Source organism: Sceloporus occidentalis, unplaced genomic scaffold, assembly GCF_023333645.1.
Source record: "Sceloporus occidentalis isolate IW3139 unplaced genomic scaffold, rSceOcc1.0.p SCAF_234, whole genome shotgun sequence".
NCBI classification, from domain to species: domain Eukaryota; kingdom Metazoa; phylum Chordata; class Lepidosauria; order Squamata; family Phrynosomatidae; genus Sceloporus; species Sceloporus occidentalis.
In genome coordinates, this window is record NW_028317214.1 from 586,790 (window position 1) to 609,436 (window position 22,647).

General features: G+C 32.9%; 1 protein-coding gene across 2 annotated transcripts; it reads right to left on the minus strand.

The window, feature by feature from the left end:
• Positions 1-979: 979 nt before the first annotated feature.
• LOC149276552 (short stature homeobox protein) lies at positions 980-19,763 on the minus strand. Of its 2 annotated transcripts, none has more exons than XM_089503471.1 (5): positions 19,496-19,763; positions 16,055-16,263; positions 11,726-11,783; positions 10,075-10,163; positions 980-1,225 (listed from the first exon to the last, which is right to left on the minus strand). In XM_089503471.1, exons 1-5 carry the CDS (start codon positions 19,761-19,763, stop codon positions 980-982), a joined length of 870 nt encoding a protein of 289 aa, XP_089359597.1. The 2 variants fall into 2 exon arrangements, with proteins under 2 accessions (XP_089359597.1, XP_089359596.1); XM_089503470.1 differs by having other exon boundaries at positions 10,072-10,163.
• Between the last annotated feature and the right edge of the window lie 2,884 nt (positions 19,764-22,647).

Genomic DNA, 22,647 nt, shown 5'->3' on the forward strand with positions numbered 1-22,647 from the left:
GTAGGCCTTGGTGAGGGCACGTGTCGTTATTAACATTTGAATGTTTCATTTTAACCATTAAAACTATAGTATTTACAGTATTGCACTTTACTGCGCTAAATTGCATTTCACTAATATTGATGCTGCATCAATATCATTTTCTTGACACCAGGTCCGGCTTCTTCCTTTTCCCGATAAGTTAATATTGTAAGGGCTTCCAAATATATTTCTGTATTTTGGACACTGGTGAGTTCTTACAAACAATGGCACAAAGGTATATGGTATTAATACTGAATTGTTACTGAAAAGTGTCTCAAAGAAAACTCATATATGAGTTCCTAAGTAGAACTCACCAAGAAATGTTTTTTTATAGCATATTTTTTTTGTAGTGAAACTATGACCACTGATATTGTTATTGCTGTCTGCTTTTTTTGCAAAGTGTTTCTTGCATCATTCCTGTAACTCCATTTTTTAACTAGAAGACTTTTTTTCAGTACCAGCGACGGAAGATTCTCATTAGCAATATAGAAATGCCACTTTAACGGAGACCAGCCCCAATGATCTGTTATCTACTGTGCATGGTTATATATAATTTTGAATGTTCCAAATGTCCTTGCTTAGACACATGCATGGGTCAGCAAAACTGAAAGCAGATGTAGATGCAGTGGTGATGTTTTTGTTTTCAGGGTCAATAAAAATTTCACTTCTTAACTTGGCGACCTTCTCCAAAGTTCAAGATGTTTGCCCAAACAGAATAAGGTTTCTGAATCATTTTCGTCTGTGAGTTAATGAACTAACCCAAAAGATACCACTGATTAAAGAATATTCCATATTCTTTGATAGTCTTCTCAAGGAAGGGGTATCTGTCCATGGATAACTTTGTAGTGTTTTATTAGGCTCACAAAGCATTTTACCAACACAACTTGGTGCCTGTTGAGTCTCGTAGAGGTGGAAAAGGGAATTAGGAATTCAGTTCATTGTGTCACAAATGGCAAAATTGTCAAAGTCCCAAAGCCTCAGCATGTTTTCTGGCTTTAAGTCGTAAGTCAGCAATGCTGGAGTTTTTGCTGTTACTTTTAGCGGCAGCCGCTACTACAGCTGCGGCGGATGCTGTTTCTGCCAAGGAAGCAATTGGAAGTCCAAAAGGTGGTGGTGGAAACATCAGGTATGGAGCGTGAGCAGCCAGATGTGGATGGAGATGTGGGTGCGCATGGGCTACACCCTCTAGCTGTAACTGAGCTTGTACCTAGGTAAAAGAAAAATAAATGCTCATCAGACATTGTGGTTGTGTTGCTTAAAACTATGGTCATCATCATTAAAGAAAAACTGTACATTAGATGCAACTGACAGAGAAAAATCTTTAGTTTTCTATGCTGATTTACCATCACTTTTGTTTAAATGTGTTTTCTTTTTTTTCTAAATTCTAGAAACATCATTTCAATATCCCATTGAGCAATTTTGATGTCAAATAATATTGTTCTACGCTATGGCACACAAAATTAATTATTTTGGTCTACTTCACTTTTAGCATACTGGGGGAGATTGTTAGAGCTATTTCATTTGATACATTGGACAGCTTATACGGCCTGTGGAATGAGTGAGCCTTCTTGAAGACATCTGTTTCATCCTTTTGGGATTAATCGCTATAAGCACGGGGACAGATCTTGCATGTTAATTTTTGGATGCTATTGTAAACCAGACACAAATGACACTTTTTTTGTACAATTCATGCATAAATAGGTTCACACAATGTTCCTACATGATCAATATCGAGGTGCATGAGATAGCTATGATTACAGAAAAAAAATGAGACAAAGTATGTCTTAACAGAAGGTATTATTGTTACTGCCTTTCATTTATATGGAAATACCGAATACCCTGTAATAACATTTCAGACTAATCTTATTTTTATTCATACCCATATCCCGAATTCTACATGAAGTAATACAAAAGCTATGTACGCACACATTATTCTTTTATCAACAATTTTCCATCTGAGGTATGTTCTTCAGTATTGAAACATTTATGTATTCTTTGCGCATACTCATTATCCTCCATTATGTGCGGATACCACATGCAAAAAAGAACATTGGTGATACTGCAAATAAAGCTGATCAAAAACACAGTTTGATGATATGTTTCAATAATTCAAAACTTGTATTTTCTAGACAGTTGTTTGTTTGTTTTTTCAAATTGTATAATTGTAGAGCACATGCTTTACAGAAAACATTTCTTTATTGGTAAAAATAGCACTGCATCTAAATGTATAACGATGACTGAACCCTTGCAAAATATAAAAACTACTTGCTACGTGGACTTTTTTTCTTCAAATAATCCACTCTGCTGAGCAAAATTTATATCTCTATCTGGGTTGGTTATACACTATTTTCCAATGAATACTAACATTCTGATCTATTATCCGCAGTGTTTCAATATTGTGTGTTATAATACTTTTTCTGTTTTAAATTAAGAAATTGTGCTATTTTTAATAAAGATTTAAGTGTGGGATTTCACCAAAAAAATCCCAAAATTGGACATTATAAACAGTTATATATTTAAACACTCGAGGCCGCATACATTTTTTTTTTCTTCTGATGCAATTACTGTGTGGTCTGGATACCTCACGTAGAACACGAATTGCTGTAGAATTTTATGCCAGTTCCACTCCATTAACTTGGAAACGCACCTTTTCAAATGTTACATGCATTTATTGGCCTAGCTCAACTAAACTACAGTCAATTATAATAAATATGCTGAAGTCAAAGTCATAGGTAAAATTTTTGAGAAAAAGTTGCACATTTTCAGGGTAAAAATAAAAAAAATATTATGTAGATAAATTGTATGGGACTGAAAACATATTTCGGTTGGTAAATCTCAAGCAGTATGGCAAGATAACATTCTAAATGGGGTATTATACATCATAGTATAAGTAGGATATTAGGTGTAATCTCCATTAATGTTGTCTGAAGAAAATGTAATTTCCTTTAGCAACATATCTATATCCAAATATACATTTTTCTCTTTTTGCAGCTTAGTGATTGTTTCCCCACAGCTAACTCAATAACATTTCAATACAGACAACTGGTTTATATTTTTATTGGAAAATTTAGAACATATTAAAATGCATTAGAATATATTGGTATGCCAGTAATATAGCTGGCCAAAACACAGTTAATGCAAATGGCTGCTGACTATACACTAAAATATTATTTAAGCACCCAAAATTCAACAAGGTAGTAAACGTTCTTTCAATATTACCTTATAATAAAAAAAATTTCAAGTGTGAAAGCAAGATGATGAAAAATCCTATGACACCTTTAACAAGTCTTTTTTTTTAAATTGCCATAAATGTAGCACACTTTTCCTAAGTTATGTATAATAGATAATGGACACACGTCCCCTTTAGTTATTTTATAGAAATACAAACTATGTCACTGGAAATTACTAAAATAATGACAGCATCTTGGCGATTAAAGCATTGAAAATGACCTTTTTATTTCAAAGTTTAAAAAAATACCAAATGTAAAAGCAAGCTAAATGATTCAATGTGAATGGACATTTAAGTCATATCTGTGATTGACTTTGGTTGATGATGATACTTTTATCTTAAATGCTATGGAGATTTACAGGGGGGGGGGGAAGCTAATATATGTTAATATGTATTGGGACTAACCTATTAAGAATAATATTTTTTTTTTTAAATATTCAAAATGTTCACACTTTGAAAAATGTGTGAATAGATGGAAAGTGATTTACTTTCTTTTGGGTACTATGTAGAACAAATAATACTATGTCCTATAAATTATACATTCAATATATCTTTCAAGACAGATAAATCTCAGTTAAACAAGGATTAAGAAATGGCTTTGTGCTCTTATATCTAGTTAACTTTTAATTGAGAAATACGTACGAAGTAAACACAACGGTACCCCTTTCTCTCCCTTTCTCAACTAGACATTTCAATTCTTATCTATTTCTCTTTCTTTATCACATTCCCTTTCCTCCACAGTAAGTGGACACAAAAAGCCAACAGTTGCGGGTCCTAGAGAAATGCCTAGGCGGTGGACATCCTACTTAAAAGACGGCCTTGATGCTAATTGAACAAGGACGCTAATAATAGTTTGATTGTGGATTTTATAAACTAATCCTGCATGAACTGTTAAACTTGAGTCTAGATCATATGTATTGCTGATCATATGTTTGTGTATCTTAGAAGAATTGATCATTGTTTTCTTAAATAAAATGTATTTAACCAGAAAGGGGCAACTAGTTTGCCGTACTCAAGCCAAGATGTGCCAGCAGAGTCTTTAAGGACTGCATAGGCTGACTTACTCTTATTTCTAACATCTTGAGCACAAGCAATTGTTAATAGCAGGTGTGCATGTGTTTATATACTATAATTATTAATTGATGCAAGCCACTAATTAATGGGACAGAGGTATAATGAAATTGTGGTCTTTATTAGTGTCCTTGGTCTGAATGTGACTTTGTAATGCATTCCACAATGGGCACTGGTTCCAGTGAATAAATGGACAACTGATGCCACATAACATTTCATATCAGAAGATGGTAATATACATGTTAAGTGAGACATCATTTGGAGGGGCTATATGAATTTCAAAAAATATTATTAAAAATTAAAAAGTTTCAATTTATATCTTGAGGCCGACATTTGAATGTACCAAGGCACTGAATCCTGTCTGAGACCACACTTTTTCATAAGGACTTTTTGTCAGTAGAATCCTGTTACACTGAGCTAATTTGTGTCTCTGCCCGCGTGCATATATATATTTTTGCATTTCTTTAAATGTGTTTGCTTTCCCGTTCAGTGTTTCCCAATGCTTTGTATTTCACCTTGTATCCTTCTTTATCTGTCTACCGCTACTCCACCAAATAGTGAGTTGGGGTGAGGTAAAATGTTTTATCTTAGAGTTGTACAGTAAGAATTATAAAGTGCCAGCTCTGACCTTTAAGCAAGAGAAACTGATCTGTAATGGACGTACACAATGCATAGCTAACAAGGTGAGATTAAGTGTTTTATTTCACCAAAACACTAATTTTTTTGTGGATATATAACCATGCCTGACATCTTTTGTCACCCTGTTTATTTTTATCTTATTTTCCAACTGCCCTAGTAAAAATTTCAAGATGGCAGCTTCAAGCAACTGATGCCATCAATCTGCTGCCACTGACACACCTCCTTTAAGGTATCACTAATTGAAACTAAAAAAGTACTAGCATGTTTGTTAAATAAAAATATTATAAAAAAACATTCAGTAGAGGTAAACTGGAAATATTAACAGTTAAAATTATAAACAAAAGCGTAGCCACAGGAATAACATTTTGCAAAATGGTCCTTAATTTTCACTTGATTTTTCATTTTCACCACAGCTAATACTACTGGTCCAAAAATATTATTTAATAAAGAATGCAATTCCGAGTACTGTTTCTCATATCCCACAATAGCTATATGTGCTTTTTTTTTTTTTTTAAAGTTACATTCTACAACTAAAATAAATATACATGCAACATTAAAATAAAAAATATATAGAATATTAAAAAATATTTATTTTGTTTTGCTAGCAGAGTGCACAATTCTGAGAACATTTTATGCACGTGGATTTTTATTCACTTTTTATTATATATACATTAACATATTCTACTTTAATTCCACCTTTGTGTATCTTAACATTTAAATTCATTTTAGAGCTTTAAATACATTCTAAATTAATACATTAAATCACTTGGCCACTTATTTGCTTTAATATACTTGACTTTTTGGGTTGTACAAAGCTATTATCATCTAATAAACTTATAATAGCATACAAGGCTATACAAGTATACCACATATGGATATTAGCTGAAACATAGGGGTTTTTTTCTCGCGTCTGTGTATGCCCTTGTCTCTGCTCAGTAAGTGGCTGATTAATATTGTATTAGTTTTTGTTTTTGAATTTTCGGTACATGCCTTTTGTGTTTATACTAAATTGACTCTGCTAAATCTGTATGCTATTGTAAATGCATTGGATGGTTTTGGCTTTAATATATAACTTTGCTTTTTGATATAATAAAACATTTTTGTGTATTTTATGTATGGTGGTGCAGCATTCTTTATGTGTGTATATATATATATATATATATATTTATTTTTTTTATTATTTTTTTTTTTGACTTAGCAGTGTATGGGGAAGTGCGTGATAGCTGGCACCCTTTCTAATTGTGTGTATTTATATATCAGGGTAGCTTGCCGTTATTAATATAGCATTGTTCCTTAAAATAAAATATGTACCTTTATTTGGTACCAAAAGATGATACCACCTTTCTTTTATTGGGCTAAATGTGTAAAATAAAAATAATATTTTTTATTAATATAGACTAATCCAATCCAATTATTTCAGCATAGTTAAAAAAAAAAACCATAAATAATTAAATAATGAGCATACATTTATTTTATGCCTTTTTAAAGCCTTTTTTATTTTTATAAAATAAGAATCTCTCAGGAAAAGTTTGTACATACTTTCGCACATGTGCATGAAAAATTGTGGCCACTTTGACCTTGTCTTATCAAACTGTAGTAATGACTTTTAGAATATGTATAGCCCCGACACAACAGATTAGTGCATAAGTATTAACATACCTATGACAATATAATAATAAAAAAAAAAAAAATCATAGCTCGGAATTGATTTATAAAATCAAATTAAATGCTTGTTTGATAGTTATAGCATTTTATTAAAAATAATTCAAATGGTCCTGATATCGAAAAAAAGTGAATAATATTACTTAGCAGACCATTAAAATTATCCATTATTGCACAAAAAAATAAATGTATGTTTCTATTGATTCACTAATTGCTTAGAGGTAGCCAGAGTAGCTGTTACCATACGCCATTCATTAGAGTTTATTTAGGGTAATAAATACAAAGTTTAAGGACCTTCCAATGGAACCCTTCATTCACTGGTTTTCACCGTTTCTACCAGTATTACTGGTGTTCAGTGTATGCGTACAATGTAATTTATGTAGTAAGTAAAGCAGTTTAACGCTAAAATAAAACAAAGAAAAGGTGTGTGGGTTGAGGGGAAGTCTCCAAATATTTAACTTTAGATTTTCAATTATGTTATAGTAATTGTAAGCCTATATAAATTAACAGTGTTCTGCTACTTGCAGGACTGCCTATATGTAGAAAAATTAGAAAGGCAGCACATTTATAGCAGCATTATAATGCTCCAAAATATTTTGTATGAATTATATTTACATTTTTATTATCAATACTATTATATTAAAATAGTAACATCTATATCATGTACATGTATATAACAACATATACAACATATACAATGCTATAATAAACACCATAATTAAATTAACAATAATATTAAGTATAAAACAGTATATTATTACACTATTATTGACATATATGTATATGCGTTTATAAGTAAAGCAATAGTAGGTCAAATAAACACACTGAGGCTTTCCTTGTTCCTATGCGTTCTTGTTTTGAAAACTATTACATGATGACGACTAATTTGGAGGTTGAATTTATAATGCATACTTTATTAATGTACTACTTTTGCTTCCTGATAAAATATTACTGTTATAGCTTTGTAATGTTTGCATTTATTTAAAATGTGTAAAAAATTTGAAAAGATAATGTGTTTAAGGTATTGCTGCACATAGAATACATGTGTATGATATTTATATTTAATCATTTATATATAATTTTTTTATAGTCAGATGAAATTGTAATGCGTATATCACTACTTTTGTATTTATTCTTTTCTCTCAGCATCAAATTTGATTAAAGCATACTAAATGTGCACTAGGTTTATCAACAAAATGAAATCCTAATTTGCAAAAGAGAAAAAAATGAATATAGCTACAGTGTTTTTATAAGACTCGGTTTAAAATTAGAGCCTTTCATTACCACTAAATAATAAAACATATTTTACACTACAGATATGGTTCTAGATTCCACTACCAATACTATATTGCGGCTATATTAGCATAATGTGCGTAAAATGAAGAATTTAAAATTTATGTTCATATAGGCCTTAACATGGCAGATTTTTTTTTCCTTCCTGTAGCTAGAATAGAGGAAAACATTGTATTAAACTTAATCTACATTTTCCAGTTCAAAACCGTGAACCATGGAATTGAAATGGGTTAGAGTGCCCTGGGTGGGGACTAATTTATTAATGTACTATTTAAAATAAACTTATTTTCTCAGAATTAATGCAAAATTTGAAAATGTTGGTTACTCTACCAATCATGTTGTAAAGAGAATGGTTAAAGAGTCTGCTTAAAGATCATATTTTATGTAAATCATCTTTTTTATATTTAGCCTTATATACAGTATATAGTACAGCATTATACATATACAGTGTATATATATATATATATATAATTATTATTTTTAAATTTACCCTGTATGCAAACTTCTATTTAGAGTCTATAAAAAATATTTTATGCAAGTAAAGAATTACACATTTATGCCACGTTTATGGTGAGATTTTAAATGCTTTGCAATTTATTGTAGGTCATGCTGGTACCCATGGGGTTAAGAAGATAATTCCATTCCTTGACTATATTTAGTCTGGCCATAGATATTACAATAAAAAAATTTGTGCAATTTTGCTCACATGGGGTTGGCCTTCCACGGGCAGTTACATATTTGGGGTTAACACTCACAATTAGCTACTAAATTGATTGGCACATAACTACAAATCCCAAGTTTGTATGTCTTTGCACTTTGAGCTGAAAAAATGTCTACTACTGTACCCAAGAAGTATAAACCTACCACAGTATCATTACGACACTATACAATGCCAATAACCACATTATTTCAGAAAGAACTAATAATGGCTTAGCGAATAACTTATGTATTATTCATGAATTAAAATATAAACATGTTGGTATTACATTTTCTCACATAATGTACTTTAGTCTAAGAATTTTTTGCGTGTCAGGTTTAAGATAGGTACAACAGTAATGGGCATTCTATGTTAGTAGAACCCAATGTCCCAATATTCCTAACCCACCTACAGTTCTAATATATGCAGGATACTGTCTGGCAGGCAGAATAAAATATGCACGTCAATCCTCGTAAGGTTGTGGGTGGCATAGTGCAAATTTGTCATGGGACGCTCATGTTTGTCTACATTTTCTTCCATAATATGTAACTGAAATGGGCAAAGAAAAATGAATATGATTCAAAACATTTGCTTTGGACTTCTGTCCACTAACCACATGTATGCTAGAAGTCTGCTGCCTCCTCCATGCAAACTTTATGTAGTGGTCTAACTGCACACATCAGCTTTCTACAGACAATTTTTGGTCACCAAAATTTCCTCTATGTGGAACTTTATGCTGGTAGCAATAGTAAAAACGTAACAGTGATGTTAATTATATCCGCATTGATGGAATATTTTTTGCTTTAATATAAATATCTATTGCATCGTATCATACGTATTAAAAAATCAGCTATTTAAACTATTTCCTGCAATCGTTAAATGAATAACCCTTGCAAGAATATAAATCATATTATAGCTTATAAAAAAACAAAACACAATTTAGGAGAGATTAAGCAATTATGGCAACGAGATATAATAAAAAATAAAAAATAATGAGTAGGTATAGAAGTGTCAGCGCAAAATGGCGTGGTATTGTGGGTGTGCTTGGCCTGTGACTCCAGGCCTCATTTCCTGTTTGTGTCAGTTCATTTGTCATTAAGTTTAAATCAACTACCAGTGTTTGAACTGGGACACGCAATATGTAATTAGATTTTATGTAATAGCAAAGTATTTTGGTATCGCATATACACAGAGAAATATAGAACATGATGGCAGATAAGAACCATTCAGCCTGTCTAGTTTGTAAATACTCAAACCATAATTAGTCCTTGGTCTTGTCTTAGATTTTGGATAGCTATACGTGTTTACATTTCTTTGCTGTATTAGCCTCTACCACTTCTGCAAGTAGGTTGTTCTACTTATCTACCACTGTCTCTGGAAGATAACATTTCCTTACAAACAATCCATATCTTCACTCCACAATATCCAATTTCAAAAATGTAAAGAAGGAACTTAAAAACACTACCTGTTGGAAAGGCATTCTCAGTGCTCCCATGTTCACATATGGGGCAACTCTACAGGTTTCTAAGTGGCTTGCAGTTCCCAGAATTACACCTGCAAAAAAATAAAACAATATTTTTACTCAAATGTGATTTTTTTTTCACTTGGGCATTTCCTCATATGCTGAGCCTGTGCAAAACTAGTAAGTTTACTATAAGGTCACTGCAGGCCAGGGATTTTTTTCCATTTTGGAAGATTTTTTTCAGTTTTGGAAAAAGCAAAGATTTACAGATGATGCTTTTAAAATCGGACACTAGAAATTTTGTATTTTAGGGAGAACAAAATAAATAAAATATTATGTACTTGTGTACTTATAAGATTCACTTTTGTAAACAAAATGTATCCATGTGTGTTGTGTTGAGGTCCCCCCTATATGTATGCAACCAGCTTTTAATTGTTGTGTCATAAAACCTGTGACTGCACAAGTTTTGGATTTTGCAAATAATAATAATAACAATAATAATAATCAGGTACCTTCCATGTGTGATATTGTATCATTGGCATTTATCAGTTAGTTCAGTTTGCTTATCCTGTAAACTTATGAAATCTAAGTGGTAGTTGGCAGTTAAAGAGTTAAATTACAGGATTTATCTTGACTTATAGTATTATATAAACATAATAAATATATTTCTAAATGTGCATAGTTCACTACACATCTCATTCTGCCAAACTTAAATCTGTAAAATGTGAGTAAATGTTATTTTTTAGAAATTATTATAAGAAAGTGCAGCCTGAAGATTTAGGTTTCTGGAAATGAGAACATTTCAAATAAGTTAAAATGTGAACGTGAACATTGCAGTTGGTAGGATTGTTTGACCTCTACGTCTAAAGCTGAAAGTCCTTTTTGTAATTTTATTAATAACTTTCCATTTCTGTCGTGAAAATGCCACTTAGTGAAAAGTTAACGATTGCTTGGCAGATTTATATAAAAGTTTGAAAGTTTTTGCCCATGGCTGTTCTGTAGTGTTTGCTTTCTTGTGAGTTCCTGCTACCTTATGTTTTATTTATTTTATTATATAAATTAATTATTCTTCAGCTGGAGCAAAATGACATGGAGGTGTTACGTTTACCCTTTCATGGCCTCTCAGGATGTGATCTAGTGACACTCATAACACCACTAACTAAATACATGGCGTTGAATGGATTGCCCAGAGATCAATGGGTGACCCACTGACCTACACATATTAACTCGAAGGCACAAACCCTATGACCAACTCATAACCCATTTCACTGCAATAATGGAACAGGAAGGGGTGAGCTGACTGGGACAAATAACATCTGAACAGAGTTTAACTATAACTTCAAAAGCTTTCAATTATAGTAGATATAAAACAGTATTGGAGAACACGCATCAGAACACCAAGCACAAATTTAAAAAAAACCTGGGTTTGCCTAAAAAATTTTTAAATTTAAGTTTAAAAAAATGTTTTAAAAAAATCGCCTTAGGGAAAACATAAGCCTTAATTGTGCTGGTTCGGGATCATAAAAAGGGGATATTTTCAAGTTGGTGACCAATATGTTGACATTTATATTTTCTTATGTTGTAAGGCCCTTTTAACTAGACCCAAATTTTGCAGATATAAAAATATGTATGAAGAGGTACTCACCATACCCACCTTTATGCATTTGGTTTTCTTGTTTTCTACATTTTGCCCTTCGGTTCTGAAACCAAACCTACAAACATAGAATTGATTTAAAGATTTTGCTTTAGGAAATTTCAACTTAAAAAAAAGAGAGTAAGAGGGAGAGAAAAAAACTTCAATATGGAGGCAAATACAAAGAGATAAATCTACCACAAATAATTGAATACCAGTCCTCCACTAGAATGCAATGGGAAAATGACTATGCAAGTTTGTGCATTCAATTACCTAAAATATGCTTTCTCCCTTAATTAAATCTACCCATTGAAAAAAGTGATAACAATTACATATATTGCATTTTCTGCAATATAACACTATTTTGGGGGAAATCCAAATGTTAAAATAAATCTATGCACCTAAATTTGCCCAAAAAACACCTTTTCCCCATCAGAAAGTCTGAAGAATTACATCATAATTGATTATATTTATAGATGTAGCAAGGCATCAGCTACACAGTATTCTTCAATACAAATTATTACTGTGTCACAGCTATTTATGGGAACTGCTTGTTTAACAAATCAGTATGCAGTTGCCTTTAGTTTGGCATATTTGTTTCACAATGATCCAATTATTAAGCATTTTTTAAAAGTCAATGATGGAAACCTTAACTTTGTAAGCATGTACATACTGTGTTATTACTATTCCCTTCTAAGCAGTTGTCATCTAGTGATCCTATTTGTAACATGCATGTATATATATGTATATATATTAAAAATAGGATCACTAGATGACAACTGTTTAGAAGGGAATCGTAATAACAATAACAGTAACAATGAAACAATCATAGCATTAGTAACTTAGCATTAAATTGTAAATTAAGCTATAATAGAAATGATAAGGATTCATATTACTATACTTCTAAAAATAATATTTGGATTTAATACTGTGTTAGATGTGTTAGGAAAAATATGGGAGACTTTCACATAGCAGTAGTGTATATTTTACACCTCAGGAGGAAACAGTTTAAAATACGTGGGTTAGGTGATGCAGGCAGGAAGCAATCTTTTATCCTGAATACTAGTCTGGCCCTCTCATTCTGCAAACAGGGTACCACTGTGTGCTCTCTAATACCTACACTGCACTCAACTATTTCTTCTTTCAGAAATGCCTTTTCCTTTTTCATTGAATGCACTAATATTTTAGACAATTATTTATTTTTATTTTACAAGGATGAATATGTTACCAAAATTCAGTGGTATATTTCAAGCTATGAATTGTTTAATATATATATATATATATACAGTATATATGTATATATATTTCTAAAAATTCGGTGTGTGTTATAGATACACTGGAAGCTGTTGAGGACTACAATCTCATCAAGCTCAGCCTACCATTGACTGGTATAAAGTGTTTAGAGCTGATATCCACTGCAGGTGAAATGCTACATTTATCATGTCCTAAAATAAAGCAGAACGTTCATTAATTAATCCTTAATAAAAGGAAGCTTAGTTGTTGCAGGTTTTAATGTCTTATAGCTTTTATTTTTATAAAGCATCCAGACAATTGTGACATTAAAGGATATGTGGAAAGCTAAAGCTAAAGCTTATAGAAGTATCCAAGGCATTTAATGTGCCTTGTGCTTGTCAAGTGATCGCACTGTTAATTAATAGGAGCTGCACTTTCTGAGTTGCATTCTCCTCTAAGCTTTCTTCAGTTGCCTTAATGATGGCCATTTACAATCAAGTAATTAGTGCAAAGAAACTCTTGTAGGGCATTCATCACGCAATCGAGGACTGAGCCCTTGTGCAGCCTAATGTCATTAAATGTCCCCTGCTTCCCAGTGTGTGCTTAGACGCTGTTTCTTTACTATAGGACCTCCTAAATCACAATGATGGGGGGTCACGGCATTTTACGTGCCCCATTCACCGTGTAACTGCCGCCCCTCTGATCTCTTTTCACCCGGTATATCGCCAGATCCTTCTGGGATGGGCACCATGAGAAAAGATCAACATGTAGAGAACTGAAGAACAAAACCAGATCAGGTTGTGATCCTATTTGTAGCATGCATACAAACTATAACACAATCAATTCAATTCTGGTCCAAAATGCTAAACGCAGAGCAAACAGCGACAGCATTCTGTTGCTATGATAACGGCTCCACTATTAGAATTCTTCCCCCACAGTCGCTCTTTATAAACATTAATAACCTATAATAGGTTGGCACTGGTAAAGCGTTTCAATGGCACGGGTTAACTCTATAAACCCGACAGGGGCTTTAGTCTGTATGATGAATCGCATTTATCTCCCAATAATGAGAAAAACTCAGTTATGAGAAATAAAAGTGATGAATTAGCCACGAAGTTAAGCAATAATAAATCAGGCTTGGCACGATTTGCGATCAATTCGAATTAAGCATGAATATGCTTAGTACAGCGCAGTACACTGTTTAAGATAGTTATTTCTTCATTAAGTATCACTCAGTGATTCCTTTCACAAATACTCTAATCTGATTTCCCTTTGATTTCCATTAGAGACAGTGAATAATGACATTTAATTTAAACTGTGCTCCATAAACCAAGATATATTCCCTGTAATTGAATTACTACTGCCTGCTCCTCACTCTGGTCTCATAACTTTCAATTATAACCCTGACAGCTGGGTGGTATGAGGTTCCAGGACACGCTAAAAATAAAAGGTTAATAAGTACCAGGCTGCAAAGGAGAATCAATTTATTTACAGCAAATTCCCACTCTAAATTGAAACTGTATCCTCCAACAACAAGGACAGTGTGTGCTCAGAGGATGCATGCTACAGCCTCCAAGTAATAGAAGGGCTTCTCTTTGGCTTGCAGTATTTTATTTTATATTTTGTATTTGCTAATACTTGGTAATAAAAAAAATCTTATATTTTCTTTTCAGATAATTTGCTGCCTTCTTGTGGAAAAATGTCCCACTGCTTTTTAAATGCAAACAAATATTTTTTTAGCTCCCTTTTTTTACCCCCCACCTGAATCAATATAGGCATTTTTGGCTGAGATTTACAAGATCTGAAAGTAGTTTTAAGAAGCAATTTTCTGCAACTTTGAACATCCTGCTAAGGTGCTACTCTGTAAAAAAAATGAAAAAAAAGCACCAAATGAAGTGCTGAATTAAATTACAAGTAATTTGTTTTTTATAGAAACACTACATCAAGGTGCTGGAAGATATTATTGAGCTACACCATCAAAAGTGGAAATGACATAAAAGTTGATGTCCCCTTCAGCAAGTTTTTTTTCATTAATTTGGGTGGTGTGGGTAGATCATGTGAGCTCAAAAAACAGAGCAAAAAAAACCAAAAACATCTCAGGCAGCTGAATATTGCACCAAAATGCCCTTTACCCGGGTAATTTGTCATGTTAACCCTTTCTTCGAATACAGGGCCAATGAATGGGTTGGATGCTAGGCAAAATTACAGTAACTAAGATGTTATTTGAAAGCGACTATTCCTATAATTATTATAAAGTAAATTAGACAATTATACGAATATTATTATTAAATATTATTATATTATTATTATTTAAATTATATTATATATTATTAATATTATTATAGTTTGTACATCATGTATGTCTTTTATTCCTGTACTCCTTGAATTGTGGTTATTGATTAAGGAAAAGTTCTAACAGAGATTTAATTCACTGCGTCCTGCCATAAACGTTGGGCGTTCAGCTAAAAAGCTCGTAAACCCCTTTTACCGGCTAAAATATAATTTTTAAAGATTGTGTTTCTAGCACTTTCAAAGCAGTGAGAGAGCAGATGGGGTAGACTTGGATGTCATAAATCCATATGCCTGTCAAGCAGGTCAACGGGGGCAACTTTACCCCCCGGCTCCTGATAATCCAGCCCCAAAGCAACCAAATACCCTCCAAAGAGGCCTGTTTTATTCGGTGGTGGCAACGACATACGGTGGAAAATTGGGCTGAAAACTAATAAGACAAGATGAGCATTTGCTGCCAGAATGTGGCTGTGGCTGGTGGGATAATTATCCTTTCATTATGGGTGCAATATAATATATATATATATATATATATATATATATATATATATATATATATATATATATATATATATATATATATATACATACATTTTATTTACAATTATATATATATATCTCATTTTATAGAAACTCAATGCCTGTATATGACAGGTGACCAAATGAGATATTTCTTTTATCTTTAATTAACAGTGATTATTGTGTGCAGGAGTTTGGTAATCTCTATTCCAGGTGCTTGAAGTACATGGCACATTTATACAGGACCAAAGAATACGCAAAGCGGTAGGTGCTTTTTGTAAGATGACTCAAGGGCAGCACTATCCTTACCTGTACCCTGGCTTCAGAGAGCCCCAACCTCTGACTCAACTCCTCTCTCATGAAGGCATCGGGATAGTGGGTCTCATCAAAGAGTCTTTCAAGCTCATTTAACTGTTCTAATGTAAAATTAGTTCTGCTTCTCCTCTGTTTGAGCTTCGTTTGTCCATCTTCGTCTTCTGACTTCACATCTTCTCTCTTTTCTTTACATTCATAGATCCCTGCCAAGGCAGAACATAGGCTCATTAATTCAACAGCTTGATTGAGACCAGTTATCAAAGCCTTACTGGGATCTCCCAGCTTCACCAATAGTCTTATGGAACGAAATGCCCTATTGCTTCAAACTGTCACCCGATTTCTTTGATAAATATCGCTTCCCCCCCCCGTGCAATAAGTGCAGAAACCCTTTGATAAATGACCTCACATATGAACTTCAATTAACAACGTGTATTCTCATATATTTTCCTTTGACTCTGGAGAAGTGATCGATGTCATTTGATTTTGCTATAGAATGCAGTAATCTTAATAATTACTTCTCATCCGCCGTTTATTTCATGAACTCCTCCACTCCAACATATTTGCCCTAATGTATTCCCAATCGATTCGCATTACTCCAATAGCGTTCCATAGAACACAGGCTAAAGTAATCAATTGTCGACACAGTGAATACAGATACAAAGCCTCACAAATATGTATCCCTTTAATAACATTTAATAATGATAATCGTCCCACTCAGTGGAACTGCAGGCTCTTGTGTATTGCTTCATTACACAAGATAAATAGACTGGCAGGTAAAAATCATACCCGTCGTATTCTCTCAGCTAGTGATTGTGGTCTCTGCAAATAGGATGAATTGGATGGGTTTTGAATGTATCATTAAGTGCAATTTTACATTCTATCTTATTCTATAAATAAAGCATTATTATGTATCAGATGTGAAAATTATACTTTTTTCAGTGTTTTGTACATTTCTAGTCGTAGATTAGCAAATAGTTTGTCTTGTTCTCTACGCATACACGGTGAATATTAATAGACACATAGACAGTGCATTATTATTATTATACATATATATATATATATATATATATATATATATATATATATATATATATATATATATACATATACAAATAGTTTGAAAATAACTGGACTTATGTCTCAGGGATACAAGGAACTTGTATTATCCCCTATATCATTTCACCACTCAACTTAACTTCCTATGATTACAATAATAATTATTGTAAATTATTCTTATAATTAAAAATACTTATGCAAAAATAGCGTTCGCGGTTTGCCTCTATTACTACAACCACTTTAGTTTAGAATTTAGATACTTAGATAATTTTAATGTATCTAAATTCGCTTATACAAATAGAACTGTAAGTAAACAAGTGTTTATTCCTTTTTTTGTTTTTAATTAAAACCGCATGGTAAAAGCTCTCAAAATGCTCTAATCCATTATATAAAATTAACTTTGTAAAGGCTGTAAAGAAAATGGATGTGTAATTGTTTCCATGTGTTTATAGAGTACTTGTATGAAGTTTTAATCGTGGAATAATCCTTTTGTTCTTCTAGTACACTTAAAGTTTATTACTTTTTCAGTTAGGCTGAAAAGCATGCATGCGACTAGCTTCGCTCTCATACATTAGACGAAGTAGGAAAAAAAGACTATCATTTATTTTTAACAGGCTATAATTATCGCTATAGATACTTATTAGAAATTGATCTCTTTATATTGGCCATGTGAAAACGATGCATCGATATCAAATATGTAACGTGGAAAGAATAAATAATACATTTTGTTTAAAAAAAATACCAGGCTATCTAGAAAAAAAATGTTTCCCATTGTTAACCTTTCTAATCCCTATTAAAATATTATACGATTAGGTAGATACATAGATAGATTGATAACATTTAAGATTAGATAGGATGACAGTTCAAAAAATATATTTGTTGTATATATATATATATATATATATACATGTATATATATATATATATATATATATATATATATGTATATATACATATATATATATATATATAAACTATAATATAGAAAATATTTTACGATTAGATAGATACATAAACATAAATAAATGATAGACTGAATAAAAGTAGATAAAATGGTAGATTAGACAGCTAGACAGGCAGACAGATACATAGATAGATTATGGGTGGATGGCTAGATAGATAGATAGAGACAAATTGTATATTATATTGGTGATGCAGATAGATAGATAGATAGATAGATAGATAGATAGATAGATAGATTATACACGATGCAGTATCGTTTTAATAGCACATAACCGATTTCTCCTCCATGTTTCCTTCATTGATCTCTGAAACATTTTGCTACACCTTGAGTCCCACCAGATGAAAACGTTTTGTGCTCCCCCACCCCTCGCCACATGTTATTCAGAGTGCTAGTAATATGTCTTTTTTTTTTTGGTTTCTTGATGGTATGCAATTGTCAGAACAACAGTTTGAAAGCTGGGACACCTGTTTGGTCTGCTCAGAAACTAGTTTGCTGGCCGCCCCCTGTGTCTGGCCCTCTGATGGATGTGATTGAGATTAGGGCATTTAAATCCAGGGCAGTGAGAAGGTGCAGTGTCACCCTGCTTGACTCGTGTGTTGTGTATCACTGGGCCTCGTAACCCTTTCACACGCGCACTTACAGTATAAATTCACACTCAATCAATGCCAGCTTTACGACACATTTAGCTGATCGTGTATTTATGACACTGGGGGAACTCCTTCCTCTCCCACACCATTTCATGACAACCCTTGCTATTGATTATATATATATATATATATATATATATATATATATATATATATTTATTTATTTATTTATATAAATAAACAAAATTCCGAACATGCATGTATTTTTGTAAGGGAGCCACACCCCACTAAGTTATTAAGAAATCATTTCTTAAATTAAACCATGCAGTTTCTCCATACAGAGCCGTGTTGACTCAATTTTCCTACAAACTAAGCACCAGCCTTCAACTTTTTGAATGCTCTGTAAAACATATCATCCCAGAACGAATGGTTTCTAATAGTGACTTATTTATTAGTTGAACAAACTCCTTAATTATTGATTCTATAAACCCCAGGAGATATTACTTCGGAAATAAGTAAAAGTTTTCCCCCTTAAACACATAGTTATGCCTCTATTGCAGCCTGCGTTGCACTGCTAAGTATCCCTGTGGCATTTGTTTAAACAATGAGAGGGGGGGTATTAATATTAGGTATTAATTTGGATAGTGGCATCATATTCCGTAGCGCTGTGCAATTGATAAACAGGAGGTAACAAGTAAAGCATCAAATGATTTAAACTCAGAAAAACAAGAGGGAAGAAGGGTCCTGCTCAAGGGAGCTTACAATCTAAAATCAAAAACAAGCTTGCAAACAAGGCATGGTGTATGTAATAGAAGATCGGATCTTTACCTTCAGAGACCCTTCCCGTGCTGTAATCTTTGAGTTTGTCCTTGTCATTGTCTCCGTGTTCTTTGAAAAGATGCAAGGCGCAGTGGCTGCTGTTCTCTGTAATGTCTTGAAGGTTCGTATCAGAGTTCCCCAGCTCCCTGGCCCGAGCCAAGCCAGTCTCCAAAACTTCCCTGTATGTAATCGTCTCCTTTTTGTTGCTGCCACTACTGATACTCTCCTTGTTTTTTTGGTCAAAGGATTTGGATACAAAAGCTGTAAGTTCTTCCATGGCTGCCCTGTGTTCTTACAGTATCTATCCACTGAGAGATCCACTTGGAGAATCAGATGTCCCCTGGAAGCTTTTCTTATTGTTTCACCTTCTTCTTCCTCCTTTTTTTTTAATCTCTCGCTCGCCTTTTTTTACGTCGAGGATAAACTGCATAGGGTTAGATCACTCCTGCTGTTATTTATGCCTTTCAATTTGGGATCACACTATTTATACATGGATACTTCAGCCCAACCCCCAGCTCTCCCTGTCTCTAGCAATTACTGAGTGCTCCACAGTTGCGAGGCGGATTCTTAGCAGCTATCCCCCACCTCAGTCTAGCAATTGGCCTTCTTCTTATTTCATCACTATTTGGCATCACTACACCTTGATTTACGAAAATAAGATATAGAATAAATACCTTTAAAAAAAATCAGGGGGGGGGGGGGAGAACAATAGAAGGAGATAGAGGGGAACAAAACATGTATCTAGCTGCTTTCCTAAGACTGCAGACAATAATTTAAACATACAAAGTCAAGAAATTGTGTTTTCACTTTCAGGAGAGTCTGCAATGTGAGTAATTCGTACTGAAGCCAACGATCGCTGTCTAGATATGGGAGATATCAGGGGGAGACAATTGAAAGAGATAATTGATTAATTGGGGGGCTATCATAGATCAAAATATTCAATGTGCTTCTGCTTAGCATGCTGATGTGTTGTGGCTGAAGTGTGTTTAAATACACAGGTAAGTTTAACTCATGACATACTACTACTGGCCTGGCATTTTTATATAAATGAAAAAGTATGTCTGACCTTCAATTATTGTTTTTTTGTAAGCATGGGGTTTTTTTTAACCTAATTTAAAGTTAATAATACAATCGCTGTTTACATTTTATGTAATATTGATTTTTTTCCCCCAGCTTTTTGTAATTTTTTTTAATTAAATGGCTATTTTTGTATTTATTTTATTTATAAATAGACACTTGTTTCACAGAATTACAGCTTACAAGCCCATCTTGAACAGAGTAGCAATTTTAAATGTTTCTTGGAAATATTGGTTTCATTATACTACATTAATTTTATAAATAATTAATATTATTTGTAATTGTCGTGCTCATATTTTAGATGAATTTGAGTGAGCGACGAGTCAACTCTTTCTGTAAAACGATCACACGTCCGACTTTCCTGCCATGCTGTAAAATAATTTCATTATTTAATTAGATCGCATAATTAAGTCCTCCCTTTGCTGTGTGAATTCTGTCTTAAATGAGATGTCAGAGCAGGAACAAAATTTAATTGTTTTCTTTGCTGGGAAGTGTATAATTGCTGTGTTAATAATCAGAGATTGTAAACAATATACGAGATAAATGTAGAATTAAACCAATTTAAAAAAGCACGCAATTATTGTGGGATTTTCACGATCTTGTTCAAAAAGTAACAAGTGTTTTTGTTAAAAATTACTCTTTTTGCTAAGCAGCCTACAATACATAACTAGTGCAAAGCACTTTGCTTGCGTATAAATACTATAAAAGGTAAAGATCCCATTCAATAGTTTTTCAATGACTTTTATTTTAATATTATTTCAGATATATTCATGATGCTTGCAAATTAATATTATGCATTTTATTTGCAAAGCCGAATTATTATATGATAATACAAATTAATACATCTTAAGGAAGGATATTTAGATACATTTAAGAAGCGTGATGGATAGGTTACAGAGTAAAAAAAGACATTTAAAATTATTTTAAAATTAATAATTGGCTTAATTGGTGATTGTTCGGTAAAATAGTATGTAATCAGACCCAGGGCCTGTTCCAATGAATATTTTTTTATCTTGACATTAAAGAATTTCTGTTCTGTTTTAGTGCATTGCGAGACACCACATGTCCTATCTTACAGACACTACATCTCCCTGTAGCATTGTTTTACACCCAGTGAAGTTTGGGGATTAGGTGCCTGAACTGTCAATCTGCTCATTGATCTGCTTTATTCTGTCAATTTCCCCATTACATTAACTACCGCCTTGCTCCAATGTGCCACAGAATACAGAATGGTGAAGTTCATGAGACAAGGTCACGTAATAAGGTCAGGGATGTGCAAAAGGATGGTATGTAACTGTAAAGAATGTCCAGTGCTTCTGGATGCAGTCTGTGTGTATACTACACTCATCAAAGGGCTGTGAGAAATCTACATATCACATACTAAGCCTCATCAGTGCTACAAGCAAAAATCAGACAGTCCAAACACTCCAACTTAGATTGTTTCTCTTATTACAATGCACCTCTCTTTCAAATGGGCATATGAAGAAAGGTGACGATTTTAACAAAAAATGGGAAATAAATAAATAAAATAAATAACGTATTCCTGTAGGGCATAGTAATATTGGAACATTGTTCCCGAAAGTTTATATATAATAATATAGTCAATACATAAAAAATCTAAGAAATATTTAAAACATTTTAATTATACTTAGTGGCAACGCTTACCCCAAGCAATACAGTACAGTGTTAATGTTATCTGCTGCGGCTCCTTCTCCACCCACTCTAAGAATATTCTTTAAGAGTTCCCACTTTGTGAATAAAGATTAACTGACAATATAACATGTGAAAATGTGTTTCAATTGGTTACATTTTACTTGCACAACAATATAACTACTATTTATACACAAATCCTTTTTTATATATATTTCAGGTTGAGCTCCAGATCTATCTTTCTATCTTTCTATCTATCTATCTATCTATCTATCTATCTATCTATCTATCTATCTATCTATCACATGGTAACAATGTAGATGCTTTGATATCACTAACAAACCACCAGTGGCCAAACAACATTTTCTTTCACTGTTACTGAACTACAATTCTCATGAATCCCAGCTTTTAATTGACATTTATACAGGATGTTG

Excerpts from the sequence above, each read along its gene's own strand:
- LOC149276552 (XM_089503470.1), bottom strand. The coding sequence starts at position 19,763 with ATGGAAGAACTTACAGCTTTTGTATCCAAATCCTTTGACCAAAAAAAC. Across the intron at positions 11,784-16,054 it reads TCTCTGAAGCCAGGGTACAG|GTTTGGTTTCAGAACCGAAG; the intron begins GTAAGGATAGTG and ends CTATGTTTGTAG. Across the intron at positions 1,226-10,071 it reads GAATGCCTTTCCAACAGGTA|GTACAAGCTCAGTTACAGCT; the intron begins GTGTTTTTAAGT and ends TCTTTTACCTAG.